General features: G+C 44.9%; 2 protein-coding genes across 8 annotated transcripts in view; both read left to right on the top strand.

The window, feature by feature from the left end:
* cep112 (centrosomal protein 112) overlaps window positions 1-1,555 on the top strand; it is a 175,978-nt gene extending 174,423 nt beyond the window's left edge. For all 7 annotated transcript variants that reach the window (XM_084677255.1, XM_084677253.1, XM_084677256.1 and 4 more), the window contains 2 exons: window positions 622-686; window positions 1,189-1,555. In XM_084677255.1, the coding sequence (XP_084533381.1) occupies window positions 622-686; window positions 1,189-1,192 (69 nt within the window). In that variant the 3' untranslated portion in view covers window positions 1,193-1,555. The remainder of the gene's footprint in view (window positions 1-621; window positions 687-1,188) is intronic.
* Window positions 1,556-7,802: 6,247 nt separating this feature from the next.
* On the top strand, window positions 7,803-23,111 carry axin2 (axin 2 (conductin, axil)). The gene is made up of 11 exons (XM_084678492.1): window positions 7,803-8,014; window positions 9,127-10,055; window positions 11,548-11,679; window positions 14,261-14,363; window positions 16,167-16,307; window positions 16,435-16,958; window positions 17,289-17,477; window positions 17,747-17,965; window positions 18,385-18,507; window positions 19,148-19,306; window positions 21,657-23,111. Exons 2-11 carry the CDS (start codon window positions 9,235-9,237, stop codon window positions 21,781-21,783), a joined length of 2,538 nt encoding a protein of 845 aa, XP_084534618.1. The 5' UTR covers window positions 7,803-8,014; window positions 9,127-9,234; the 3' UTR covers window positions 21,784-23,111.
* The last annotated feature ends 4,364 nt before the right edge of the window (window positions 23,112-27,475 follow it).

Genomic DNA, 27,475 nt, shown 5'->3' with positions numbered 1-27,475 from the left:
TCAATCTGAACAATAGGCCTTTTTTTTTGTCGGCTGCCCGCACCATCAGCGTTTGTTAGGGGGAGCCTCTCAACAGCACCAATGCCCAGCCTGCTTCGAATAGCTCAACCCAGATCCCTTTACAGCCTGTGACCGCAGTCCTGTGATCCGATATGTTTATACAATGTAATTCGTGACCAGAACAGCCTCCCCTCTCATTGAGGATGTCTTGGGTTTTGCACATTACGATGCATTATTTTTGAGGATGAAAAACTGGATGGATAGAAAATGAGCCTGTGTCTCCAACCACAGCGAAACAAACAAAAAAAACTGCTCTCCCCTGGAAGAAAAATGTCCCCAAATCCAATGTCTCTAACATGTGCCCCACTAAACTCCCCCAATATCCCTGTGTCCTAACCTCTTAATCCACCAACCCAAACCCCCACTTATCTGACCCCAGCTTAAAAAAATATTTTCTTCCTCAATCCTGACCTAACCCCTTTTTTCCACCCAGTTACTCTGACCTTACCATTGAAAATATTTCTTCCTCCACTTCAACTCCACTTGTTCCAACTCCTAGTTGTTAACGTGAAAATGTATTTTTATTTCACATGCTCGCTATGTGCTTCCTGTCTTCCACAGGTAAACTTTCTCCAGAAGAGAGCCTCTGTGCTCCAGGATGACCTGGATTCCTGTCGCAGTAGAAGGTCGGTGTGTTTGTAGCTCTCTTGCTGAGTGTGCTCATACATGCTTCTATGCATACTACATTAGTTGTATGTGCAATATCAATTACACTTGCGTGTACCATTGACTCCAGTATAAGTTTCTGCATATCAGACACAAAGTGTTTTAAATAGGTCCATGTGACTGGGAGAAGTGTCACTATGGAAGCCTTTGATGTTCTGGTGATCCATCACATTGTCTGACTGCAGCAATGGATTTATGTAAAGCATCTATACATACCCAGTGATAAGAAACCTAGTCAAATGGGTTCTGGCCCCGTGATGCTTCTCACATATCAGGGCCAGATCTTTCCCAGGCCCCTGAGTCATGTAGTGTTCTCAAACTGGAAGATCCCTCTCATGAACAAGCTGGCCTCTTGTCCCTCTATAAAAGAACAAGATGCCCTTTTGTGTTTGTGTCTATGAGATTATGGTTAAACCTGTGTTTACCTGTCTATCTCCCAACACCCCACTTCCCTTAATATAGGTAACCATGGACCCGTCAACTCTCTCCATCCAAGAACATGAAGGATAAGGCAGATGTGAGCCTCACTGACATGGCTACCATGTATAACACACACGCACAAACGCCTTTCATGCCATACAACTACTAATCATTTCAGCCAGTTCTGTCTGTTGTGCATCGTGATGTTTTACACATTGTGACACATTTTTTAAAATAATATTTGTTCAGTGTTGGTTTTTTTTTTGTTTCTACATAACCTGTTGTGGAATATTGAATGCACTGCATGTTATTACTGCTCTGTGTGGCAGCTCAACATCAAGATCCAGTTCGACAGTAAATGATCATATCAAATTGTATTATTTTAATTAAAGTATTTTTTCATCATAAACATTTGTTTTGTTCTGCTTTAACTTGATCTAAATGTAGTTATTTATATCCATCATATCCATTTTACATATACACTTGATGAGCATCCATATTGGATAATCAGTCAAACCCTTTGATCTCATGTCAAAGAACTTGAATCCTCCATTACTTTTAGTGGTATATGGTGTTCATTTTCTTCTATCCTTTTTTGGGCTCTCAAAAAAATCTACGGCTATTCAGTTGGGGGGTTTGTGGTCAGTACAGATAAAGAGCTCTGGAAATATTGTTTGAACCTCCAGCCAAATACTACAACAGTTTGGTCCAAAGACTCTGATTCCTCATTACCATGCCATGACTTTGTGTTTTACCAGTGGCTCCACTCAAAACCTGTCTCCATGGCCCATACTACAGTTCACAAAACACCCTGCGCCTAGGCCATCACAGACAAAGGGGTTGTTTAATGGCTATGCCTGTTGATGGTCCAAGTAAGGGCCACTATTGTTTGACTTAAGTAGTACTTAATGTCAATTTTCATAACTTCAAGGGAATCCTTGTTTTCTAAGTTTCAGACCTAATGTTGAAAATCAGATTAGATTTTAAAAAAGCAGAGTTTGCAGGCATTTGCATTGGAATTGCTGGCGTTTATGCATGCCTTTGCGCACTTCCTCGATTTCCCATTGTCCGTGACCTGCCTGACTGTTTCCAAATGTAATGCTACACCAATGCCTGTATTTATTTGATGTTCTGATTGTGCTGCCCAGAACCTGGAATTTAGTCTTTTGGCAGAAAGTCTTTGCAGTGTCTGTTGTATATGGAAAGGGCATGCAGAGAACTTGTACCAACTACAGGGATTACAATCTAAGATTATTCTTCATGTTTTTTACTTGTGATTCTGATTGATTAATGTGGTAGTCATTTGAGGAGTTGGTGAGATGGGCTAAATTTGACGTGTGAGGGTGAACATTTTGGAATATCTTGGCTGTGTGTGTGTGCGCACGTATGTGTGTTTATGTTTGCAAAAGCTGTTAGGATTCATTTACCAGAGTTTAACCATGTCCAGTGTGGAACTATACCAGGAAGTAAGCTTCTGTCCTTCCTGTATTACCCAGTCACAATGTTTGTCTTAACAGTCAGACTATTATCAGAACAGGGACAGTGTAGTCTATACATAAAATCAGAACACCACAGACACATTCTTGTCTGAATGAGAGATTGTCAAAGTAATTTAATGTATTCCCATTAGGGATTAAAGGACTCTTCTACTTCCTCTATGTGATATCTCAAAGGTTGAGGGGGAGTTTTGGGGGGGGGGGCAATGGGACATTGAAACGGCCATTCGGGGATGTGACTAGTCGCCTCCCTTCATCAGTGTGTTCTGTATCACAGCGCAGGATGCCACCCTTGTAAAAGGCAGGGATGGTTGATGGGTTCACGTTTGAGGGTGTTCCTTTCTGTTCTTTTAAAATTGTTTTTTTGGGTTGTGTGGGGTAGCCTTTTGTATCTACTGTGTATAATCAACCCTCACTGGGAGCATGTGTCCATTAGTGACTGCCTGATTATTTATGCTTGTGACTGACTTTATGTAGCACTCGCTGTGTGAGTGTGTTGGTGTCTATTCATGATTCGCTGCGTATTTGCAGCGTTTGCTTATGTGCATGTTCAAGAGTCGGTAAATCTTTTTATAGAGCTATTTTCTGAGTCAGTCCCTGGGAGGCCCAGTGTTTGGCTGCTGTTTTCCGACTGCATAAATAAACCTGTTTATCGCCGACATGCCATGTCGCACTCACTGCTCTATTTATTCAGTGTTTCCCGTCATGTTTTTTCCCCCTCTTCGTTTCTTGTTGATGTGACGCTGATGTTGACGGCAATGTAGTTGGGGGTTTTTTCTAGGCTGTCAATCAACCGTTGATTCCTCCAAGCAACAATGCTCAGCCTAACTGTGGAGTGGAAGGAGAGTTAGGCAGGGAGATCTGCACAGGTATGTAATTGATGGTAGATCAATGTCCTCTGTTCATTTGTATGATTGCCACATGGATTTTCTGTCAGGACTGATAGTCGGTCAGTGAACTAAAGGCCGGAACTCAAGGAGGACCAGGAGTTGTTCTCCAACACTTCCCGCTACAATCACCATCAGAAGAAACAAGTTGTAGTGTAGTAGGATATTAAGGCGTGGATGGGGTTGATGAAGAAAGTGTTTGTCTGTCTCTTCATAAACGGAGTGACTAAGTTCAGTTGAGTTCTGGATTTATCAAGTATTTATCAATCTGCAGATTGGGAGAGAAAACCAGACCTCTGTCAATAAATTACAACACAACACCAGGCTTATATAGGGCACAAGAATGTAAACAGATTGTGACAGTCAGGCAGTAATGTTACAACAATCAGAAAGAGATTCACTGCTCCCAACACATGACAACTCTCAGGCTAGAGAGTTCATAGTTGGAGCTCTCCTTGTAGTCATGACAAGGAACGTTTAGCCTGTACTTTTTCCTGCCCCCAAACATCTATTAACCCTGACACATGGACACAGTGTAGTGTTATTAATAGCAAGCTTACATGAGAACATACTAAATAGTATACAATGAGTAGTTCTATTGATTAGTGAATAAAGTAAGCACACAGGAAATCCCAATTTCTTCCACAGGGTGTGATATAGATCAGTTCATTGGTGCTTGGTGTGCTTCATTATTCAAATACACTGTTTTCTCTCTTCTTAATTTCTGTGGATCCCACCACCCTTGTCCTCTTCTCAACACCTTGGTCTGCTGTTTCTGTTAATCCCTACAACAATTACAGAATAAGTGTGTTCAACCACTGCCCTGTCACAACAGGAAGTTGTAGTGACATGTAGTGACAACTGTAAAGACTGATGGGCCATTCAGTAGCCTCTGTCTCTGGCTTCCTCCCCTCAGTCTCCAGAGACATAGTAGGATATATCAATAGTAGTTAAAAGCCACATACCAGACTGCTCCATATCTGTCCTTTATAGCGCATCCTCTTGGTGACATACTGGCCCAGTATGGTCTCTGTCTCTGTCAGACTAGCTGAGGAAATGAGTCATTACCATGGGAGAGGAGAGTTTCATGGCCCAAAAGGGATTAGTGTGCATCCGACATTGTTTCTATACATTGGTAGACTTAAAAGTCAAGCGCAAAATGGGATTAAAGGGTTAAAAAAGACCAGTAAATAACCTTCAACAACCCAACTTGCCCCCCTTTCTCTTTTATGTCTCTCTTTCTTCTCTTCCCCTTCTTTTTATATTTTTCCCCTTATCTCTTTACTTTCCCCTCACTGTTTTTCCAGCTCCTCCCTTTTCCCCCCAACCCCAGTCAATATTTCTCAAACTTGTTTTCTCTCTCCCCTCTCTATCTCTGTCCTCTCACCACTTTTTTAACATAATAATGCACAGGTAGTAGTTAAACTCCCACTCTACATATGCTTGGATGGAGGCAATCCTAAAGAGGCCATATCAGGTTGAAATATTTCATTATTTCACTATTATTATTTCCCATAAATTGAACCTTTTAACAAGAAACCCGTTCCCTCCTCCAAAACAGGCCCATAACAAGCTGCTGAATTGTTTTCCTCTTTAACTTTAAGGGTATTATACACCATGTCCAACTTCAAAGACCCCCTTAGCTCAGTCTCTCTGTATGACATCTGATTCTGCTGACAACTACACGTTTTCTCTCCTCTCTTCCTTTCTGTATTCTGTCTCTCTTCTTCTATTCCTCCCTCCTCTAGCCACCTGTCATCTACACGTGTCCCCCTCCCGTCATTATATTCTAACTACATGGGTGGGGTGTCAGGGGACGGGGGTAATAGTTCTGATCTTGTTACCTTTTACAGACAGAGACTGAATTTGCTCTATGGAGTGGTTGTCTCACACCAAACAAACTGGAAAAACTGTGTCTGGAGCCTTTCCACTGTCCTTCTCTTTCTCTCTCTGATCCCTCTCTCCAAACGGACCTTCGCACTTCCCCTCCTTGGTTGATAATTGTCATAAGCTTCCCTCTTGGTTTCATTTTCCATTGTCCTCCCCAAAAATTCTTGGCTCTGGCTGCAGATAAAAAGGGATGAGCACTTCAAAGGGGCGCTGCTAAGAGCTTAACCCCAAGCTGAAAGGAGCAGCAGACAATACGGTAATTGAGAGCAGTTACTGATCACAGGGCTGCAGCACTGTGGTGAAAGAAGTGCAGACACACACACACATTCACTTTCTTTCTCCTTAAGAGTGTTTACGATGTTGCTATGGTGGTCAGTCGCGTGGGTTATGACAGGGTCAAGGCTGCTCAGGATGTAATATACCACTGCCGTAAAGTCTCGTTCAAGCACTGCACTCTTTTTTACATCTGAAATTAATGTATTATCCATGTTCAATATCAGACTGTGATTTGACGGATAGTTTGAATTCTATGCTGCACAGGCATAGTCAGAACACCGGTACACAAACAGAATTCAGGGAGTAAACTAACTAGAAATGATGTACAATCTTTGTCTTAATGTTGTCCTCTGGAAGCTGACTGGATGTAATCTGTCCCTGTAATAATATCTTCACAAACAGACACACACTTATGCCCCTTAACCTCTCCCTCCAACCATTAAGACTTGATGTTCCGACCCCACCCCCCTACACATACAAACACACACACACTCCTCTGTATGGCTTCTTTTATAGGCCTGGACACCCCTGCTCCTGGCCAGGTCATGGTCTGGGGTCAGCCTCAGAAGTTTTCCAGAAGGAGGAGCCCTCCTAGGAGCCCCCCTGCCATATCAAAGACCCTTAGATGGACACAAGGGCCCAACTGGCCCCCAGTAACGGCAGGGGGTCTGAGCGTGTCCATAGAGATGGTTTTACCTCTGTGTTTACTGTCAGAGGTCACCCCCTCCCTCTAATATAAACAAAGGATGACATTGTTTGGTTGGCAATATATAGCCTGGTAGCATTGGGATCATATCACTTTCAAGAAATGTAGGGCTGGTAGAAGATATGACATGGAGTTCATGCTTGTTTGAGTGCCAACATTCATGGTTAGTAATTCATTTGTATGTAATAAATGATTACCAAGCTCAGGTATGTTTCACTCTCTGAGGCTCTGAGCAGGCACATTATTAACACAGGCAAAATGATAGAGCATATAAAAACTAAAAACAAGCAATAAGAGATAATTTAGTCTATTATGTTTGGAATGTAAGGTTCACCAAAGTGATAACTAGATTCATTCAGACACACGGGGACTATCCTTCACTTTTCATTTGACCGTGTATTTAGCAGCTCCATTACTTATTGAGCCCTGGAGAGGTAAAATAAGGCTGTTTCAAAATCCGGATGTCTTTGACACTACTGTCTACTATGTAGGGTAAATAACACTCCATGATGACTTGTTGTTCGAGTGTATGTTGCTTAAATGGCTGAACGTTCACAGATTTTCACTCCTTGTTACCTCATCTTCTATCCCTCTAGTGTGCTTCACAAAGCAGAACATTAATACTAAAGGGGAGGAGAGGAAGGTTATGGTCTGCTGTTTCCCGCATAACATGCCTGTCTTTCAGGAGAAAGATATCCCTATTGTTGGGTTGTGAAAATGACTTTTATATGTGTGTAATAACCTACTTCAGTATCAAAGGTCTCTATATCTGAGCTGTGAAATGCGTGTGCCTATGTTGGGATTTCTATTTAAAAGCATACATTTCAACTCTAGTAGAATTTAACATACACATTTATTTGGCATGTTTTTTATTTCTATATATCAGAATTCATGCAGGATTTATTACACAGCGGTGCATCTTTTGCGCATCACAGAGACGCGAAAGGGTTAATCTTGAAACTATGTGAATCTTTAAAGGAAAAAAAGAGGCCTGTGTCTTTAAAGTTTATGTAGCAACAGAGGGATTGCAGGGATAATGCTATTGGGGCGGCAGATCAGTTACTTCTGACGTTCCAAAGCCTCGGGGAGTTGGCTCAAGATTGCTTGTCTTTGATAAGGTCCTTGCAACTTTGTAATAACTTTGCGATCTGTAACATCATTGGTAAACATCTACAATTTATTTTTTTGAAATTATACTCTGTCGTCAAGCAGCATCGCCCCTTTAACAAAAACAATTTTGTATCGAGTATCGACCGATCAGATCCTGCGGTTGTTTTGAAAGAGGCGTACAGAGATAATTTGTTTTTTATGTAGCTTTCGGGACTAGGCTGTCGGTTCCTTACTTTGAAGTACGCTGGTATACCCTGAGCTCAGTATGTATTGGAATAGCCTACAGGAGAAACCCACCGTATGGCATGGCAGCCTGAAAACGTTTGGACAGAAAAGGGGAAAACATACGTTTTTTCCTTTCGCAAGTCACTATTATTATTCTTTCTGTAACTAACTCGAAACACATCGGAGTTTAAAGCAACATGTCGTGGTACAAAAAATCTGGATATTTTTTTGGGGGGATGAGAAACTAGAGACTTGAGGACCGAACTCATGGATCGATGGTATGTTATAAGATTGTGCTCCTTGCGCGCTGGCCCAATTGAAGTTCCTCTGATGTGCTGTTGATTTGCTTTGAACTATTTTAGCTTCATATTCGTTTGTTATACATACAACAAAAACAAACTGATAAGTAGTTTGATCATACGCGTATTTGTTCACTTCATGGTTTTTTGAGTTTTAGTGTTGAAAAAGTGTAGGTATTCATCACTACAGTTGGCTACTTGTGCGGATTGCTTTTCTTCAAGAGATCTGAGAATTTCAAGTAAACTTTGTGGTTATTTTAAGACTCGGTGTATAATAGGCTTTGGCTATATTGTCTTGAGTTATGAATAGCACATTTAAAGACGTCGTTGTAAGTTCAATTTTGTAAATTGGACAACTTATCTGCCATTGGTTAGACCGTTGGCTAGTTAAACGTAGCCTAGCTTAACTGATGGATTTAAATTGATCGGCACATTTAAATCAATGGAAGTAGGCTTTACAATTTGCGTGGTCCATTCTCTAATGTGGACTAGCATTGAATATATCGTCTTGTTAAACACGATGACCACATGTACGTCCGTTATTCTTGTGACAACTGAGCTTTTCTATTGGTCTTTTTTAGATTTGTAGGCTGTGTGTCACTCTTTGGACACGTTTTCAAAGCCCCAAGTCTATTTCAGGGTGTGTTTTTATGGACGTGAAGTATAGTCACTTACCCTAATGTATAACTAAGTGATTCAAGGTTGGTTAAAGCTGCCTACTGGTGGATTTATGTGTATGTCCCCCGTTGTTGTATACAGTCATTTTGTGGAGATGATCCGCCCTATCCGTGTAGCCTATTTTGTTTCATGAGTCAAACCCAACTATTTTAATGAGAATGATTTTGATCCATTATGCTTGTGAATTTAGGTTTAACGATTTAATGTAATTTTTTCGTAATGAACCTTTGTATAAGATATGACAAGACTTCTTGGAGAAAACTCAAATCGTTATTTAGCCAATGTAAAACCGTGTAGCCCACTACCGAGTCGAGATTTTTTAAGTCACATTTGGGGCCCGAAAATACTTTTTGTTGCTTGTCTCCCTTTGAGGTTGGGGCGGTTCTGGTTTTGATCAATACTTTATGTTTCAGAGAGAGAACGGGCAGAGACGCTCCCCCGCTGACATAAGAGAGTGAGGAGATTATACAGTGGATCTCCGAGGAAGGATAACACAGACTTTTTCTGCTGCCTCCGGAGCCATGAGCCGGGCGCTTACGGACCACATTGCCACTAGTTTTAGAGAGGATGCTCCTCGTCCTCCGGTCCCGGGGGAGGAGGGCGAAGCGCCCTGCTATCCTGGCAAATTCGCAATGATGAGACCTCAGGGTACGACCAAATCAGTTCTGCTTGCTTCTCCCGGTTCCAGTGCGAGGAGAAACGAGGATGGACTTGGGGAGCCTGAGGGGAGTGCCTCCCCGGATTCACCGCTTGCCCGATGGACAAAGTCTTTGCATTCTCTACTTGGGGATCAAGACGGAGCTCACCTGTTTAGGACATTCCTGGAGCGGGAGAAATGTGTTGACACTTTAGACTTTTGGTTCGCCTGCAACGGTTTCAGGCAAATGGACCTCAAGGATACCAAAACGCAGCGCGTTGCCAAAGCAATTTACAAGCGATATATCGAAAACAGCAGTATAGTCGCCAAGCAGCTTAAGCCTGCGACTAAAACTTTCATTCGGGATAATATAAAGAAGCAACAAATAGACTCGGCGATGTTTGACCAGGCACAGACCGAGATCCAAGCTACCATGGAGGAGAATGCCTACCAGATGTTTTTGATCTCTGACATATATCTCGAGTACGTGAGGACCGGGGCAGAGAATCCAAGTCACGCTAACCCCAATGGACTAGGCAGTTTGAAACTGGTGTGTGGCTACCTACCCACACTGAACGAGGAAGAGGAGTGGAGTTGTAATGACTTAAAAGGCAAAGCACTGGCTTCCGTTGTTGGACTATCCGCCAAAGCGTTGAGGGCGACAGTCGCACTAAGAACAGTGGAGGTGATGGAAAAAGGGTACAGGTAAGCCTGTCTTACATCTTTCATCAATGAGAGGGTGGTCGTAGTGAATGACAAGAAAAGGGAATTTATTTAAAGAACCGAAAGCAACCACTGAATAGCATACTAGAATGAATTGGACTGAATGCTTAAAATACCAGTTGGCTTGTTTCCATATCAATGTATTTTCCTCTCACATGGATTGTTAACTTGGTGAGAAGGAGGGTCCCCCCCCCCACCCTCTCTTCTACTTACTCTCTCTCACACACACACTGACATGAGTATTACTGTGCGGAGCAGCCCTCTGCTGGCGCACACTCCACTGGCTTGCTTCAGTTTCCGGAGATTTGAAATAGTTCTGGAGATAGAGGGATTGTCTTCCAAGGGAAGTTCATTGAGCGGCCCTGGCCTCAGCCCCAGCTAGAATAATAATAGATGACACTGTTGCTACTTTATGCTTCATCCCTGATTTTTGTCATGTTGTTTACTTTCATGGCGCTGGTTCTATTCAGTTTGAGATATTGATTTAGTTTTGATTTCTCTTTCATGCATGCATTATTTGCAATTTCAGAACCTCTTCCTCATTTTTAAGTGTTTTCAACCCAGGCATGTGGAACTCATTTCTCCATTCTGTCTCCTCCTTCTTCATCTGAATCAGGTTATTCTCCACAAAATATTATTTTGTGTAGAGTATTGAAGCAGCAGCTACAACAGAGAACCCGTCTCTCTCCCTAACATTTTTCCTTTTTACCCTGAAACTGCTCTTTCCCCACTGTAATTTTGTCTCTCCCTTTTGATGATTGGGATGTTTTAAGTTCACTTTTAAAGGGAGAGAAGGTAAAGGAAGAAAAACATGGGGTTGTGTAGAATGGGAAGTGGGGAGGCTCATCATACAAGAAAGAAAAAGGGAGATAAAGAATGATTTGGGGGTTAGGGGAAGACGTAGGTGAAGGAAAGAATGTGAGGGGCCAGCTGTGCAAAATACCTGGCTCTGTGAGCCCCTTCGAAGGTCAGGTTGGAGTTGGGGGGCCTAGAGCTTTAGTCATGCTCTCTTTTCTCTCTCTCTCTCTCTCTCTCTCTCTCTCTCTCTCTCTCTCTGTTCAGAAAGAGGCCTCTCTCCCCCTTTTTCTATTCTGACACACTCTCACACTTCCTTTTTTCTGTCATTCCCTGTCTGTCTCTTTATTTTGCCATGGCAAGAATGCATAACAGACTGCTTGAAAGAGAGAGAGAGAGGGTGGTAGGGGTGCATTGAGAGTTTGCTTAGGAAGTGTATATGTTTGAGGGGAACAAGGGAAGCTGTAAACAGTTGACAGTTCAAATTTGTCAGAAGTGTCATGGGCCATCACACACACTCAGAGCTGTCGTCCACTTGGTAGTCAGAAGAAAGGGGCCCTGGGGGAAACACACACACACACACGATCACCTACACATATTGACCAATTGTGAGTAGAAAATCTTATCAAACAGTGTAACTTCCTTGTAATAACCCAGTGTGTCCTCTGTTGACCATCAGGTCGTACAGACGAGGGGACACTGGAAACCCCTACCACGTAGGTTCCTTCGCTCCCGCCACCAGCACCAATGACAGCGAGGCGTCGAGCGACGCCATGACGGACGACTCCATGTCGATGACCGACAGCAGTTTGTAAGTTCCCCTCATCGCGCCGTGGGTCTGCATTCGAAACGTTTACTGTTTAAATGGGGTTTTGAGAAGTTCTATTTGGGGAAAAGTGGGATATTGCATCAAAACTCAGTTGTGAATGACAGGGGACTGACATTAGCCTGGTCCTAACCAGACTCTCGTACATTTCATTTGTACAGAGAGTCTGGGATTGCTCCATTGACAAGCGTTAACTTCCTTGAAGGCGGATATTGAAGTTGGCGGGTGTTGAAGTTTAAAACTATTGGATCTGCCCCTGCCATAACCAATCGCTAGGGTTCGCCTTAGCCAATTCCTTCACCTCTAACGGAGCTAGCTGGAAAATCAAATTTTTCCGAAACCCTGTGGGGAAGAGGGCCACAACATCATGGCCACCAACAAAACTCAGCAAAGATTGGTCTTGCTCTGGCTCTAACTTCTGGATATTCAGCAGCGTTGCCACAACAGACCGAATAGCTTCGCTCGCACCTTTATCCACCTCCATTACTGAACTACAACTCAAACTAGGGCTTGACATCCACGTCATCGTTCTCAGCCCTCTGTTTGCTGATTGGACTGCCAAAAATGTTTCTGGCAAAACCTGACTAATATACCGAAAGTCCAAACCTAGTACAGAAGCAAAATGAAAATTGAGCGGAAGTACGTAGGAGGGCATAGCCAGGCTAGACTGACATCCCCACTGACAAAAAACCCGACCAGGCAACCAGCCCAGGTGTAGGCAAGACAGAATGTAGGTTCATTTAGGATCTGGTTCCTTTTCAGCTGTTTGAGAATGTCAAAAAGACTCATCAGTCCTCACTGATTCGATAAAGGGTAGTTCAGCCTTCATAAATACGTATTTGTTACCCTTGTGATAATTCTCCTGAAGCCATCACAGTTTAGTGCTACCCAATGCAGTAAAGGGAACATGACAATCTCAGGTCAAGGTCCCTGGTAGTCACAGTGCAATGATGTCATCCTAATGGCAAGGGAAGCATGAACAAGCGAAAAAAACAAGTCAGAGAGTCCTGAACGCAGAGAGGAAAGAGTATCTTTACAGCCATAGGAGCAGTGAAAGCGTAATATGGCTGCCATAAACAGTTTTATGATGTGGAGCCTCAGTGCTGGGGCATATCTGTAGACGGCCCACATCAAAGAGCCCAGGGAATCGAGATAGCCCCGAGCCTCCTCTGTTGCTGGGCCACAGACCTGCATGCACACACTGTACTTTGCGCGCACTGAGACAAAAGCAACGTTAAACAGCCGGTAAAGCATTTCCTGGTTGTCGGCTCCCTCCATTTGATTAGAATATTCCTCTTCTTCTAGGGATGGTTAAAAGGGCCCCAGACACACACACCAACAAAAATGTGAATCTCATTTTCAAATACAGAACAGAAAATAATAGAATAGGGAAGGGAGGGGGGGTGTTAAGATTTGACTTGTATCTTATTTATGGATTTGCTTGGACACTGGGGAATGCAGCTGCCAACTTCAAACATTACCTTATCTTACAAACCAGCCTTTTGATGTGCAGAGATCAGAGGATGACTAGTGCTGCTTGCCAAATGAAGATTGGAGCGGTGGGGGGGGGGGCGTACGACTGTGAGATTTCAAAGCAACAGTAAAAAATATATATATATGTGTGTGTGTATCTATACGTGTGTGTATGTAGAGATGTATATGTATAACCCGCCAAAGAGTGCACTTTGGGCTGGGCCGGGTCACCAGGAACACAGCAGTTTGGCTGGGGGGAAAGATAGGAGACTTGGCTTGACTGCATTGTGGCTTAGTTGTCAGAGCCAAGGTACAGAAGATTTTTAAGCCTGTTATTGTATTAGTCTACAGTTATTGCTAATTTAAGTTAACTGGTGATTTTCTTTGTTTGTATTCTTCCCCTGCTAGCATAATTGCATGCCTGTTGATTCAATAGCGATTTCTTCCCTTGCTCACGTTTGTATTTTAGGTGCATTATTATGCTGAAGTAGTTTTAATTAATAGTGGGTATATTGTTATTATTTGCTAATGAATGCTAGCCTAACAAGATCAAATGAAGCCAACAGTGTACATGCTTTCGAGTACCTTGATCGATAGGCTAGGCTACTGACCATTTACAATAAGTTGTTACGTCAATAATTAATTGGCAGCATATTTCTGCCATTTAGAACATACTTTAAGTAGCCTAACTGTATTGCTTTATGGAAAATAGGACAAAAATACATGCAATATTACATTTGTTATTAGACTATTACATTAACCTACTCCAAAATATAGGGTTGGAACTTTATTTCGGCCGAGGGGTGATAGAATCATATGTGACTTCTTGATTCATGCAAAAATGTGAAGCTGGGTTTGTATAAAGAACTGTTATTTTTTGGAGCATGGTTGTTCTACAGCATAAACCAAAACGCCCCCTTCCCCACAACTTTAAAAGTTAAGTAATGTAATGTTATGGTTTGATTGTGTTTCAATGTTCTATAGTTTGCCTACTAGGCAGCTAATACGATGCATCCTGATTGGTTATGTGGGTTCAATTTGTGTATTTGATTGACGGAGTGACCTGTGTGGTCTCCCCCCCCTCTTCTCCCAGAGATGGCATCCCTCCATACAAGCTGGCCTCTAAGAAACATCTCCAGAGAGAGATGCAGCGTAACATGAGGATGAACAGCCAAGTCTCCTTGCCTGCCTTCCCTGTAAGTACAAATCTGGGAACCGAGAACATAATTATTTCTTTAGGCTCTTCAAGTGTTATGCTTCTAAGTATAGTACCACCAACTGTATTCCACATCCTCCATTCAACACACAGAACAACTAAGATCAGACAGCGAAGCAGATGTCAAAGACCCTACTACACACACGCCACATACATACACACACACACATCGTAGACATACCACCCCTTGCTATCTTTGGTGTCACCAACACCCCCCACGAGGTTCCTTGAAGTCTGCGGGAGCCAGGCTTCTAAGCTGTTTATCGCTCTGCGTTCTAAACACACCAGACTTTCTCCACAGCGATGAAGTAAATACAGAGAATGGGGAGAGATGGGGGAGATCTCTCACTGCTTTATCCTGGGGGCTCCTGGAAATCAACCGCACGCACACACACTGCTTTGATCAGAGGATGAATGGAGGCAGAGCACAGGAAAGTGACAACTTCCAACAGCGCTGGCCCCTTTTTTTCTACACCATGCCCCCACCCCTTATCCACTCTCTTGCTCTCCTACCCGCTCTCACTCCCCCCCCCCCAAACGAGGGATGTGAGGGAAGAGTTTGAGCGTGTCATGTGAGCTCTTGTTGGGAGGGGGGGGGGTGTTGGGGAGCTGAGGGCTTCAGAAAGGGTGAACGGATGAAAGACGGATGAAATGTAGGGAATAAGAGGGGAAATGCAACTTTCTCAACTTTTCAACACTGTTGCTGTCTGATCCTGGTACTCCATATTCTCTATATCTCTCCAGTCACTGTGTCTGTATTACCGTCTCTCTCTCACTCACTCACTCTTTCTCTCCCCCCTCCCTCCCTCCTTCTCTCTCTCACCCCTTGTCCTCCCTCCCATGGTTTGGCAATGGCTGCCAGTCCCATGGTGCACCAGCCCCAGGCCACATCAGTCAGCCCCTTTTTCTTTCCTCTGTATCTATTTTCTTCACTTCATCCCTCCTACAAAGGGATCCCCCCCCAAAAAAAGTTACATCAAGAAAGGCTCAGTGCAAAAATGCTAATGGTAAAAGGATACGCACGTGCGTGCAAGCGCACACACAGGGGGATAGTGTCACCACTGTACCTCAAAGGTGCCCAGCATGCAAAGGAGAAAATAAATTACCTCAGTTCCTCTGATCTCCTCCCATTTCACTCTTCTCTCTACCCCTCCCTCTCTTTTTCTCCTGCTGCCTGTGCACATCTCTCCATCTTAACTTCTCCCCTCTTTTAATCCCCCTCCCACTCCCGTCAATATGTGACTTTTATTCCTAGATGTAAAGCCATGGTGTCCCTCTCCCCTGCCGTCCTCCCTTGCTCCCTAGCGAGTGTTTGATATTTGACGAGGGGTCCCTTTGAAGTGAGCAGACTTCAGAAGCGAGCCGCCGACAGCTCACTGGCGTTACAGAGAGGGTAGGAGGAGGGTAGAGTGTCAGCGCCCCCCCGTCAAGGCACCTCGGAGTGTGACTGACTGCCACCGGATAGGAGGTGGTTGAGGGGACGCTGCCAGACCAGTGTCAGCATGGGCACAGGAGGAGGACATGGGCTGTGTGAGGAGGGAGCAGAGATGAGGGGCGAGGAGGAGAAACAAAAGGTGGCAGAGGAAGAGACAAAGAGGGAGAGAACACTCAACAGGAGGGACAGAGGTGGAAGATGGAGCGTGCACCCCCATCCGTTTCACAACAACTCACGTTTTTTCCTCCATCTCTTTCCTCTGCCCACCTCTCTGTCTATCCCTTTTCTCCTTCTCTTCCAACCTCTCTCTCTATCCATCTCTCCCCACTACTTGCTCTCTCTCCGTAGTGTACAAGGCGAGCTCCTCAGGAGATGCCTCCTGTGCAGCCTGTGGTCTTTGCTGCCCAGCTCATCGCCCGTTTGGAGACGCTAAAGAGAGAGCAGGAAACCATGAGCTCCCTGGAAGAGAGGCTGCAGCAGATTCAGGAGGTGTGTGTGTGTGTGTGTTTGCACGTGTGAATGTTTATGGAGATGTCGAACCATCTTTCTGCTTTTTTGTGTCATTTAGGGAGGTGTCTTCACTGACTGATCTCTCCTGTTGTCTGTCTCTTTTTAGGAGGAAGAGAGGGATGAAGAGCTGTCATCTGGCAGTATCCCCCTGCTTCTCTCTCCCCACTCCCACCCCCTGGCTCTCCTCCCCCCGGGTCACACGGATGAGGACCCACAGGCCATCCTGGACGAGCACCTTTCCCGCGTCCTCAAAACCCCCGGCTGCCAATCCCCTGCGGCCCCCGCCCGCCATTCCCCCCGCACCCGTTCCCCAGAGCACAGGTCTCCTATCCGGGGAGAGCCGGGAATCAAAGCCCATGCTTCTCCTGGGGCCTGCTCCAGCCCCAGCCTAGGGGCCTTCCCGTCAGCCTTAGGCCCAGGAAGGGCCCTGGTTAGCAGGCAGAGCACCAAGCACATCCACCACCACTACATTCACCACCACGCTGGGCCCAAGAGCCAGGAGCAAATCGAGAAGGAGGCGGCACTCCGGGTGCAGTGCCTGGGCCCCACGGTGGGCGAGGGTCAGTCATGCCAGCGCAGCCGCAGCTTGGGTCGAGAGATGTGTGGCGGCAGCAGCGCTGACAGTGCAAGGTGAGTTTTTATTTACTATTACTGTACACCTTGAATGTCCAATCTGGTCTATGATAATATTTATAATGGCCGCTGTATATTACCTTGGATTGTTGTTGTTGTCTGATGTGCTTTTACACATCTATCATGTGTACTGCTCTGTGCCATGCCAAATTGCCTCTTGCAGGACATTCAAGTTCTTTAAGTCGGTTAGCCCCTTCACCTTTCCTCTCTCTCTCTCATCACCACCACCATGTTTTCCTCTCTCCTCTAAGGAAGCTTCAAGAAGGACTTTCCCAGTGTTTTCCATGGCCCACAAACTAACCAACTACCATGTCTCTGTCTCCTCAGCTCAAGACGGTCAAATTCTCTGTCCAGACGTACGTGTTTCTTGGGGGCAGGGGAGGACGTGGCGCTGGGTTGCGGAGGCGATGGCAGCCCCCCCCTCCTACTGCTGCCCACAGACAGTGCTGACCGCTCTCAGAACGTGTGGCAGTGGATCCTGGAGAGTGAGCGCCAGGGCAAGCACAAGTCCCACAGGTGAGACCAGGCCTGTCCCTTCGGCTGTGTCTGAACTTCAAGTCCCACCTGTCCTTGTTTCCGTCTCCGTCTGTTTGTGTGTTGACCGCATTCCCCCACTGTCTTCTCCCAGGCATGTTCCTCAAAAGTTTTCAGAATACCTTGAACAACAAATACCCAGAACCTGTTACCGCAACCCTCACTGTGAACTACATTTTCCATCGTCCCACACTTGTATTTCTAACCCCATTGGCTGTTTTTGCTCCCCCCACCCACCACCACCCCTGCAGCACCCAGAGCAATAAGAAGTCATACGGCGTCGGTGCCTCCTCTTCGCAGACCCATACGTGGGGCGGCGGGGGTAACTGTGCCCACTTGAGGAACCACCAGCCTGCCCACCCCTTCGTCCAGGACCCGGCCATGCCCCCCCTGCCCCCACCCAACACCCTGGCCCAATTGGAGGAAGCTCGGCGGCGCCTGGAAGAGGTCTCCAAGCCCCCCAAGCAGAGGTAGGCATACAAACACTCACTTAAGTGTTCTTTCTATTGGACTAACGCACTGTAATGACATCCATATTGTGATCACTGTGGTCCCTGTCAGTGGCTAAAGCCCTATATGCATGTAAGAGCTGCTACAGGTGCACTTGAATAAATCAAGTTACAGGAACAGGCCTCAAGACAAGGTCACACACAACCTACCTACACCATATACTACTGCTGACAAAGCCATTGTGTTTTCAATCATCTACTTTAGTTTTATCAGGAAGCGTGTTCATTCTCTTCAGTATGAAGAGTATCCATGCTAAGCCTTGTGGGTAGGGTAGTGCACATTGTCATCGGTTGAGTACAAGTGTTAGATGTGCAATGCTGACATCTAGAAAGACTTCATTAACCAGAACGTTTTTTCTCCTGTCCTCTCTTTGCATCAGGCATGCAACGTCAAGCCTTCAGAGAGAGAGGAGCAACCTAGTGCCTGTCCAGAGCGGGGGTCTCACCCCCCTGGCACACCACCAACCTGGTCCCACCCTCTGCCCTGGCCTCCAATCAGAAGAGTACGCCCCGTGCATCCTCTCCTGTCTTCCTCTCTGCTCCTCCTCTCAGCCCTAATTCCATCTTATCAGTGTACTTCACACTTTTTAAACTCCTCTTACCGAGTAGACACACACACACAGTAGAGCAGCTGACAAGGGTGGTCTCTTTTTGGACAAGGGACTTTTAAGAGTGTTTGACTGAAGTGTGGCCGAAGCCACTGTGGCCCCTCTTTCATTTTTTTTAATTGGCTGACCTTTAGTCCTGCCAGCTGGCTTGTGCTAGCAGGCTAGCTCTAGTGCTGCTCTGAAGCGGCGCTACAAAGCCTTGGACACTGCTAAAGGGGAATGGATTATATACTGACCCCCCCCCCTTCCAGTTCTCACACACAAAACACTGGGTCACACACTACAAAGTAGTTGTGGACACCAAGGCTGTAGTTCTTTCTCGTCCTTCTCACTCTCTGGCTGAAACATGACCTATTAGTAGGAATGCCAGGCACATAATATACCTTTCCTGTCAGCATTTTTACTGGTTGAGGTCAATTCAAGGCCTGCTCTGTCTTTAGTATAACCCTGGTGACTGATTCTCTTCATTATGCTTTGCACTGTAGCACAGATGTGTGTGTCTGCTTATCGATGTTTACTCTGTCTCTTTTTTCAGAGCCAGGGAATCACGGCGGCCAGCGGGCTTGGCAGGAGGCGAGGCGGTGGTGACGTACTTCTTCTGTGGTGAGGAGATCCCGTACCGGAGGAGCATGAAGACCCACTGCCTCACACTGGGACACTTCAAGGAACAGCTGCGCAAGAAGGGCAACTACAGGTGGGTGCCAGACATGCACAGAAGCCTCACATGTAACACAAATTAAAACTCACACACAGGTTTACAGAATGTAGAAAGGAAAGCTCATATGAAGTCTAGTTTTATAGCAAAGCATCTACAGCCAGAGCAGCAGCATCATCAACTGTGTGTGTGCATGTGCGTGTGTGCGCACACCTTCCTCTGTTCATAGTTAAGCAGAGAGGGCAGGCAGAGGGGGATGGGAGTGCTGGAGAGGGGAAGGGGGAGTTGCAGAGTTAGAATTGGGGCGATTTGGTCACATCTGGTATTGATTTTCATGGATACACTTAATACGCATGGCTTTGAAGCTCCGGCCCTTTCATTTCACCAACAAACACTCACACAAATGGCCAGTGTGCAAATTCTTTACCGACGGTATCAGGGGTTGTCTGTTTGAGGCAAACTTTGAGTGAGTTTCCTGACGTCCACAACTTACATTTCAGTCAGCTTTTTGGCCCGGTGGTTGAATTTCAGCCATGTTTTGATTTGGCCCCATCAGTCCTGTTAATGAAGCTACTGGCTGGTAGCTCACATTCAGCCAACCCTGTTGTGTCGGTGAGTGTAGGAAACTATGCCATCAGGCCTATGATGGGGAGTGTCTCCTCAGAACAAGTATGTGGACACAGTAGGCCAATGGGTGGTCTTTTCCCTCAAAGCCAAGAAGGACAGGATTTGGCACACATTGTATCCATTTGCTTACTGTGTACTTCACCCCTAGACCTTTGAGTGAGAAAGTAAAGACCCCCCTGTTGAGGTATATGTTTCCTTCTCCCCTAGTTCCCCCTCGTCCTGCTCCTCGCTCTCTCCTCCTACCCCCATGTTGGGAAGGTGCTGCCTCGGCTTGCAGTCAGAGGGAGTGTGTGGAGTCGGGTCTTTCAAACATGGCAGCCGTTCAACAAAGAACAGTACAGCGAGGCCCTGCCAGACAGTATTGGTGCCAGATGTTGCTGCTGCTGCACAGTCAAGCTTCCTTGACTGCCACATAGAACATGTTCCAATGGAAAGACTGCTCTCTCTCTATCTCTCTGCCACACCCCCGCAGCACATTTGATGTGTCCCCCATCAAAGATTTTTTTTTGCAGAAGGATAACCCAAAAAGCTGGCTCTCATCTGGGGGGGTCTGGTTTCTTGTCTATGGTTTCTTTTATTTTTGTAGTATTTGAGAAAAGTACAACTCCTATTATTCTGACAAACGTATAAGGATAGTCCTATGTTGCAAATGGATGTCTTTTAAAGGTGACCACCCATGTGTGTGTGGGCTGCGAGCAGTTTGTTTTCAAGACTGGGGCTCCCTTTTATGAGCATTGTTTGTATGACTCCGTCAGCCTCCTCTCATAAAACATACACTGACACAAACACACGGACAAGATGTTGGAATTTCAACACACACACACCCCACACATGGACTAAAACAAGGCATTTTTCCATTACAGAGTTAATGACTAAAGTACCCCTCTGCTGGGTACTCATCCTCTGAGATGGGGGGCTTCATTACCAAGCTAGTGAAGTCACCGCTAACAAGAGGACCCCCACCCCTCTAGGGTTGTCTGGGGCCCTTCCTATAGTTTAGGATGGAGCCTTGACCCATTTGATGAGCAAGTCTTTGTCTCTCTCTCTCACTCACTGTCTCATTCACTCTAGCTGACTCTCTGTCCATCATTGGTCTGTTTCCTGGGTTCCTCCCTCTGCTTGTAGTAAAACAGACCAGGAGACGTGTGTGTGCTTATGTAGGCGTGCACGGGTGTGTTCTTGTGACTCGGGGTTATGACAGGCAGACTCACAGGCACCCAAAATGTCAGCCTTTGTGAAAGGAGCCCTTCATTTGAGCTGGGGCCTAATTGGCCCCTGTTAGCCAGGGAAGCTTGGAGGAGGGAAGGAGAGAGGAAGGGTTCAGAATGAAAGACCCGTATTTAAGATAAACCCCTTTAGGAACGTAGAACACTCCTTGCTAAGTAGCAGCATGTGGCCTGGCCAGTGGCTGGGTTGTGTGTCTAAAGTGGGTGTTGAAGCAGTAGAGAGATCAGAGGTGCCTCTCCAGGATGTCAAAGGCTGGAAGCCCCCTGACCTTTGGAGGTCACCAGTAGCAGTGTATTTTGGCCTTCCTTAACCCATGGACCCATGGGTTATCCCAAGAAAGCCGAGAAACACACTTGTGCACACATTCTCCAATCCAATTTTGTCAAGCCAAAATATGTGTTAATACAAAGCAAATGTATTTTCAATGTATATGTCATGAATATGGTTCAACCTGTGAACCAAAGTCCTACTCTTAATTGTGGTATTGATGGTTGTAGTTTCATGCCCTAACCCACCCACCTTCTCTGTGTTGTAGGTACTACTTCAAGAAGGCCAGTGACGAGTTTGAGTGTGGCGCTGTGTTTGAGGAGGTGTCTGACGATAGCTGCATCCTGCCTACCTATGAAGGCAAGATCCTGGGCAAAGTGGAAAGGATGGACTGAAAATGACCACAACCCCCCCCCCCCCCTCTCTATCTATATAGCTAGCTACAACAATGGGACTGGTCTATTGAAGGAACCCTGGTCTAAGAAAGAGAGAAAATGCTCAGAGAGTAAGAGTAGAGAGATGGGCTATTAGCAAACATCCCTCGTTGTACACAGGAAGCACAGAAGATGGCAAAGTGTAGAAAGCAGCCTTCAAGCTTCCAGGAGAGGCCATTCTACAGTCTAGGTGAATGACCACTTAAGAAAAGAAAGAAAGAAAGAAAAGCTAAACAGGTGGTTAGGATAAACATTTCTGACTTCTGTCCTGCCTGAATCTGCCTATACCAACACCCTGAAATGTGGAATATATTATGTATATGCAGGTGTAAATGTACACGTGTACATTGTTTATATTATGATGCGTCTGTCAATATATAAAGATCTATATTGCTATTTATTAATAAGCCCCTCACTCCCGCCTCCCACTGTCCTGCGATTGGACAAGCTGCTTGGAAAATAAGGAGGTGTCGCCAATATTAAAATGGCAAGATTCAACTTCTTGGCCTTCCTCACTGCAAAGAGTCTCCCCTTGTTCTTAAACTTTAACAGGAACTTAGCCAATCAGATTGACTTCCTGGTTCTAAAGTTATGCCCTTAAAAGTCTTTCCTACCAAGGTGCTATGTATGTGTACTTATCAGGCCCATGTGAGGAGTCTACTTCATGGAAGTGGACACGCCTCAACATTTGGGACACTTCCCAAGTCTCTCAAAGCCACCAACCACGTTGTGTCCTAGTGCCTTTGTTTATGTGGCCCTGGCATTGCACAGAAGGATTTTAGGATCATTCAGTCATGCCCCAATACAGTCCCTTAAAAGTCTTAAAAATGGCGGCGGAAATACACAAAGCCACATATTGTATAGTGTACTAGCAACAATAGCTCTGCAATGTCCAAATGGATAACTTGTGTGTTTGTGTAAAATTGAAGTCTTTTGACTTCCACCTAATTGTAATGTCCACAGCAGAGGAGGAAGAGGTTGATGATAAGGATACACAATGGCCGTAGTGTTTAACTGAGTACAGTAGCTGTGCCTACATGGATTCCATGCCGTGTTCTGCCCTGTTTCCAGGGTATTTTACTCCCTTGGTTTTCTCAAGGGGCATTATGTTGGAAAAATATATTTTTATGCCTTTTAGTATCCGGTAATCACGTTTTATAATATTTTCATGGCGTCTGGGATCCACAACTGTAAATTATGTATCTAATAGAGCTCCAATGGAAATATCCCTCGGTACTGTAATTATTAAGAGATGTTAAACCTTTATTAAAATATATTTTTCAAATTAACATGTGCACTTTTTTCTTGGCAGGGTATTGGGAGGGATGTGATTGTGTATGTCCGATTATGTTAGCATGTTCATTCACACTTAAATTCAACATGTCCACTCAGACACACACTCTCCGTCTGCACCCAATAAACTGTGGCCCCTTGATACTGAAAATTATTTGCCAAATTTGTTCCCATTATCTGCTATTAATTCACTCCCTGTTGGAAATTAATGAATGCAGAATTAATTTGGCCACCAGAGCCTGTGTGTGTGTGTGTGTGTGTGTGTGTGTGTGTGTGTGTGTGTGTGTGTGTGTGTGTGTGTGTGTGTGTGTGTGTGTGTGTACTGTATGTGTGAAAGAGCTAGGAGAAAAGGGACTGTAAACATCTGCCTGAGTATCGCTGGTGTTGATGAAGGGAGGTTGAATTAACTTCAATTTGAGCTTTGCTGTTGTGGTATAGTGAGGCTCATCCATGCAGATTCAGTGAGCATGTTGTTTTTAATCTACCTTAGTTGCTTCCCCATTTTTACAGAAAATAGTTCCACAATTTAAGTTGTGGACCTTGATGGGGGGGAAACATAGTATCAGCTTTTCCTGAACAAGTCAGGTAGTTTCCACTCAGCCAAGACTTACAATATCATATGCCCATGTTATTGGGCTAGAGTGTGCCTGTGAACCGCATGGAAAAAGCCAGGAACAAGTGCATTTTAAGGTTAAACAGACCTGTCTGTTCCTGTGCCTGTATGTACTAGATGTTCAGGGTTTGCTCTTTTAGCATGGGATGAATTGTCCTGTCTAAGCTCAATGAAATTTGAGACGTGTGAGTGTTGTGTGTTCGTGTGAAATTTGTAGATGGGCATGCCGCTTACTAAGCCACATCCAGTGTACCTACACCCTGTTATCTTGAGGTGTTTTTCAACCAGTCTTACTTGCTGCGTGTGTTCTCCAAATGAGGCTATAAGTAGACCTGCTGTAGCTATGGAAAAGATGATAGAATGAGAGAACAGGAATGTAAAGGGATGATGAAAAATAAATGACAGAAAAGGGGGTAGAGAGAGAAACTAAGATGAGTCGTAGCCTCAGGATGCATCAAGATAGGCCTTGATGTTTGTTTTGAATGGCTGAAAATTGTCTCAAAAGACAAGGTTGCATAGAGGGAAATAAAGGCTTTCTAGCCCTGCAATTTTGCCAGTTTCCTTTAAAGTATACATTTTTGAACCTAAAGAGTAAAGGGAAAATTTGACGTAGAACAAAAGATAGGTAGGGATTACTGGTCATTTACTGGTTAATTTTTTAACTGACATCTTGATACCATATATAACAGTCCCCCCATTGACTTCTGGACAAAACAATCTCTTTAAAATACACTATAGATCATGAATATCCTGAAGCTTATGAGTATACTAAGGGCATAGTTTTGTTTGAACATTAGTGGGGATACATATTATTACCCTATATGCTAACACTGCACACATATTATTTAGTGTGGATGTTTCAAAAGTGTTTTAGCATTGGTTGGGACACGTCCCTACGGTCTGCCCCTAAACTGACGCCAGTGATCGAACTAACTGCGATTGAGTTTGTCTGTTAGGGTTAGAGCATGTGTGTTTTTGTATGTTTGTGTTTGTGTGTGTGTGTGCAGGCGAGTGTAAACCAAACTGACCAGGAATTCTTTGAGACTAATGACGCATTGTGTGTTGTATGGACATCATCCACTGCACCTGTTGACACGAAGCCTCTCTTTGAATACGACAGACGATACTCTGGAAGCGCACCTTTCACGGCCCTCCCATGCTACCCTCCATTCTCTCTCCCTCTCCCTCTGTCTCTCTGAGGATGCAAAGGCTGAGAGCGTTTCTTATGCCACCTTTCAAATTGAAAGGGCATCGCGATATTGTTAAAATACCATTTTCACCCCTTTCATCAGCAAAGGTCAGTGAATACACTTAGATGGCCCTTGCGGCCTTCAGAGTTAAGGAGCAGTATTCACAGTCTGTCAGGAGTCAAAAGCTTGTTGAACTGCTCTTTGTGGCGAGGTCTATTTCAGAGAGGGTCATCCTTTTGTATGCTGGGTAGCTTCCAAAACGCTATTCAAAATGGTGGTTACTATTTATGATCCACTGAATATAGCAGCATGTTTGGGAGTTATTATTATTTTAAAAATTGGTAAACACTTATACAACGTTTCCATATTTTAAGGATCTGGTGTGATACCAGGGATTCTTAAATGTAGGAAATGTGGAAGCATTTCAGAAATTAATTATTTTATGGTAGAAAAGGTCTTCAGTTTCAGAAATTAATTATTTTATGGTAGAAAAGGTCTTCAGTTCCTCTATGATACACTATGCAGTTAATGGTCATAGGTCCCAACATGCCAACATCTAAAAGCTTGTACAATTGCCTTTTAATTTATACAAATCCAATCCTTATCTATGAGAATGACTAGTGGCAGTGATCATTGCTGTTGAGCGGTTCACACTAATGCAGATTAACACTGACCAGTGCGTGAAGCCTGGGTCTGCCTTCATGCCTGGCATCTCTGCACATCCCAGCCATCTCCCCAGTGATGCCCAGCATCTGTTGCCCATGCTGCCTGCCAGAGGTGAGATCAAAGACTGGCAAAAGCGCCACAATGGCACAGAAGAGGAAGTGAAGGCTGTGTGTTGTGACTGGCTCATGCAAGGTGTTGGCACTATCACAACCCTAGTGATAGGCAACAGTGCATGCATGGAAAAAACTGCTGGATGTGTGAAAATCAACCAGGAACATTTCATTTTCCTTGAGAGGAAGCCCTCCCATCTATTCAACACATTCCATTCCAAAACTATTAAAATTGAGCTGTTGTTTCCATTCCTCAAAACAGCACTCTATAGTTTGTCCCAGTAGCCATGAGAACCAATCTTTCATTAACACACACACACACACACACAAACTGGAGATGGATTTTAGGGAGCGAGACTGGAACCCCCTCATTTGGAGTCTGTCTGAGCGGTGCAGCAGTTCCACTCCTTAGACGGCCGAGGGACTGTGGTCAACCAGGGGGCCTTGTCTGGACCCCAGCCAGGTGCTGTGGTGGGAACAGACACCCCTGTAACCAGTCACATGACTGTGTATTTGGCAAACAGCCTGGGTGAATGGCAACTGCTAGGTTTGGCTATATGGAACAAGAACCCATCAATCAAAATCAAATTTGGGCGTTATTTCAGGCCAATTTGTCTGTCTTGGACTTTGTCTGTCTTGGACCATGGCACAATAAATAAGAGGCCATTCCATTACATTTGTCTTTTTGTGGTCTTAAGGCTTTACATTGTTTGCAAACAAACCTCACACAGCTTCTGTACTGGAGACTTTGGCCCTTGTTTGGTAATGATTTAACATGTACTATCAAGCAATTTGAGGATTGAAATCAATCTTTCAACGTAGGCTTTATTCTACAGCACTTGGGGAAAAAGAGGGATTGTGTTTCGTACCACAATCGTACTTTGAAGGAGCTAAAGAGATTGTGTCTCCTAAATGCTTTGGTAAACGGAGAAGAACATTTGTAGGCCTGAAATGTGATCCACTGTAGGTGCACAGAGTCAGTATCAGATTCACACTGTAGTTGTAGTGAGGACAGCAGGCTGGATAGCTCGTCTGGTCACGACGGGGATTTCTGTACTGCCATCCTCCCTGCAGCAAAAGGAAAAGCATCTTTAGTAAGAGACCAAAGACCATTGTCCTCCTGCGTGTTTACGCTGGTCTCAAGTTTCACCGCTGCTAGCCAGCTAGTTAGGGTACAGTGATGCCCCACAGAGCGACAGGAACGCCATTGTTCCGGGGCTACGTTGGAATGGCAGCCTGCGGTCTTCACCTTATCTATAGCAGTCCATTGTAATTTCTCTTTCCCTGCTTTCTTCACCTTTCACCTCTTTGTATTTCCCTTCCCACACAGACAGCTCCTATTATTTCTTTCCCTGCCTTGTCATTGTTTCACTGTCTCCTCTCCTTGTCCCTGCCTCAGTCCTGGGGTCCAGGTGGGTAAGGGGCTGGGGGACTTCAGGAGGAAGGAGGATATGGAGCAGGATGAAAAAAAAAAGTGCATGTGAAATTTTATGGCCAACCATGTGTTTTTGGATCTCAGTTTTTTTTTTGCCAAGGTGGGGGTGGACCAGAGGCGGGCCATGCAAGAGTAGGCAGGGTTTTGGGGGTAGACAGGAGACAGAGAGGCATGTGGTTCTTGTTTGAGGGTTGCAGTTGATACAGAGGACGGGGCTGGGTTTGCTTCATTGTGCAACTGCATTCTTTATATCTTCTTGTCTATTAAACAGCATAGACACCCTTGTGTGTATGTAAATGGCAACCAGAGACACAGGCTTCTCAAATCTCAAATGAGTCCCGAGACT

The sequence above is a fragment of the Hypomesus nipponensis genome, chromosome 17 (assembly GCF_054491055.1).
Source record: "Hypomesus nipponensis isolate SF chromosome 17, ASM5449105v1, whole genome shotgun sequence".
Lineage (NCBI taxonomy): Eukaryota > Metazoa > Chordata > Actinopteri > Osmeriformes > Osmeridae > Hypomesus > Hypomesus nipponensis.
Note: the sequence above shows the minus strand (reverse complement) of the source record. Positions and strands in the feature narration are given on the sequence as shown.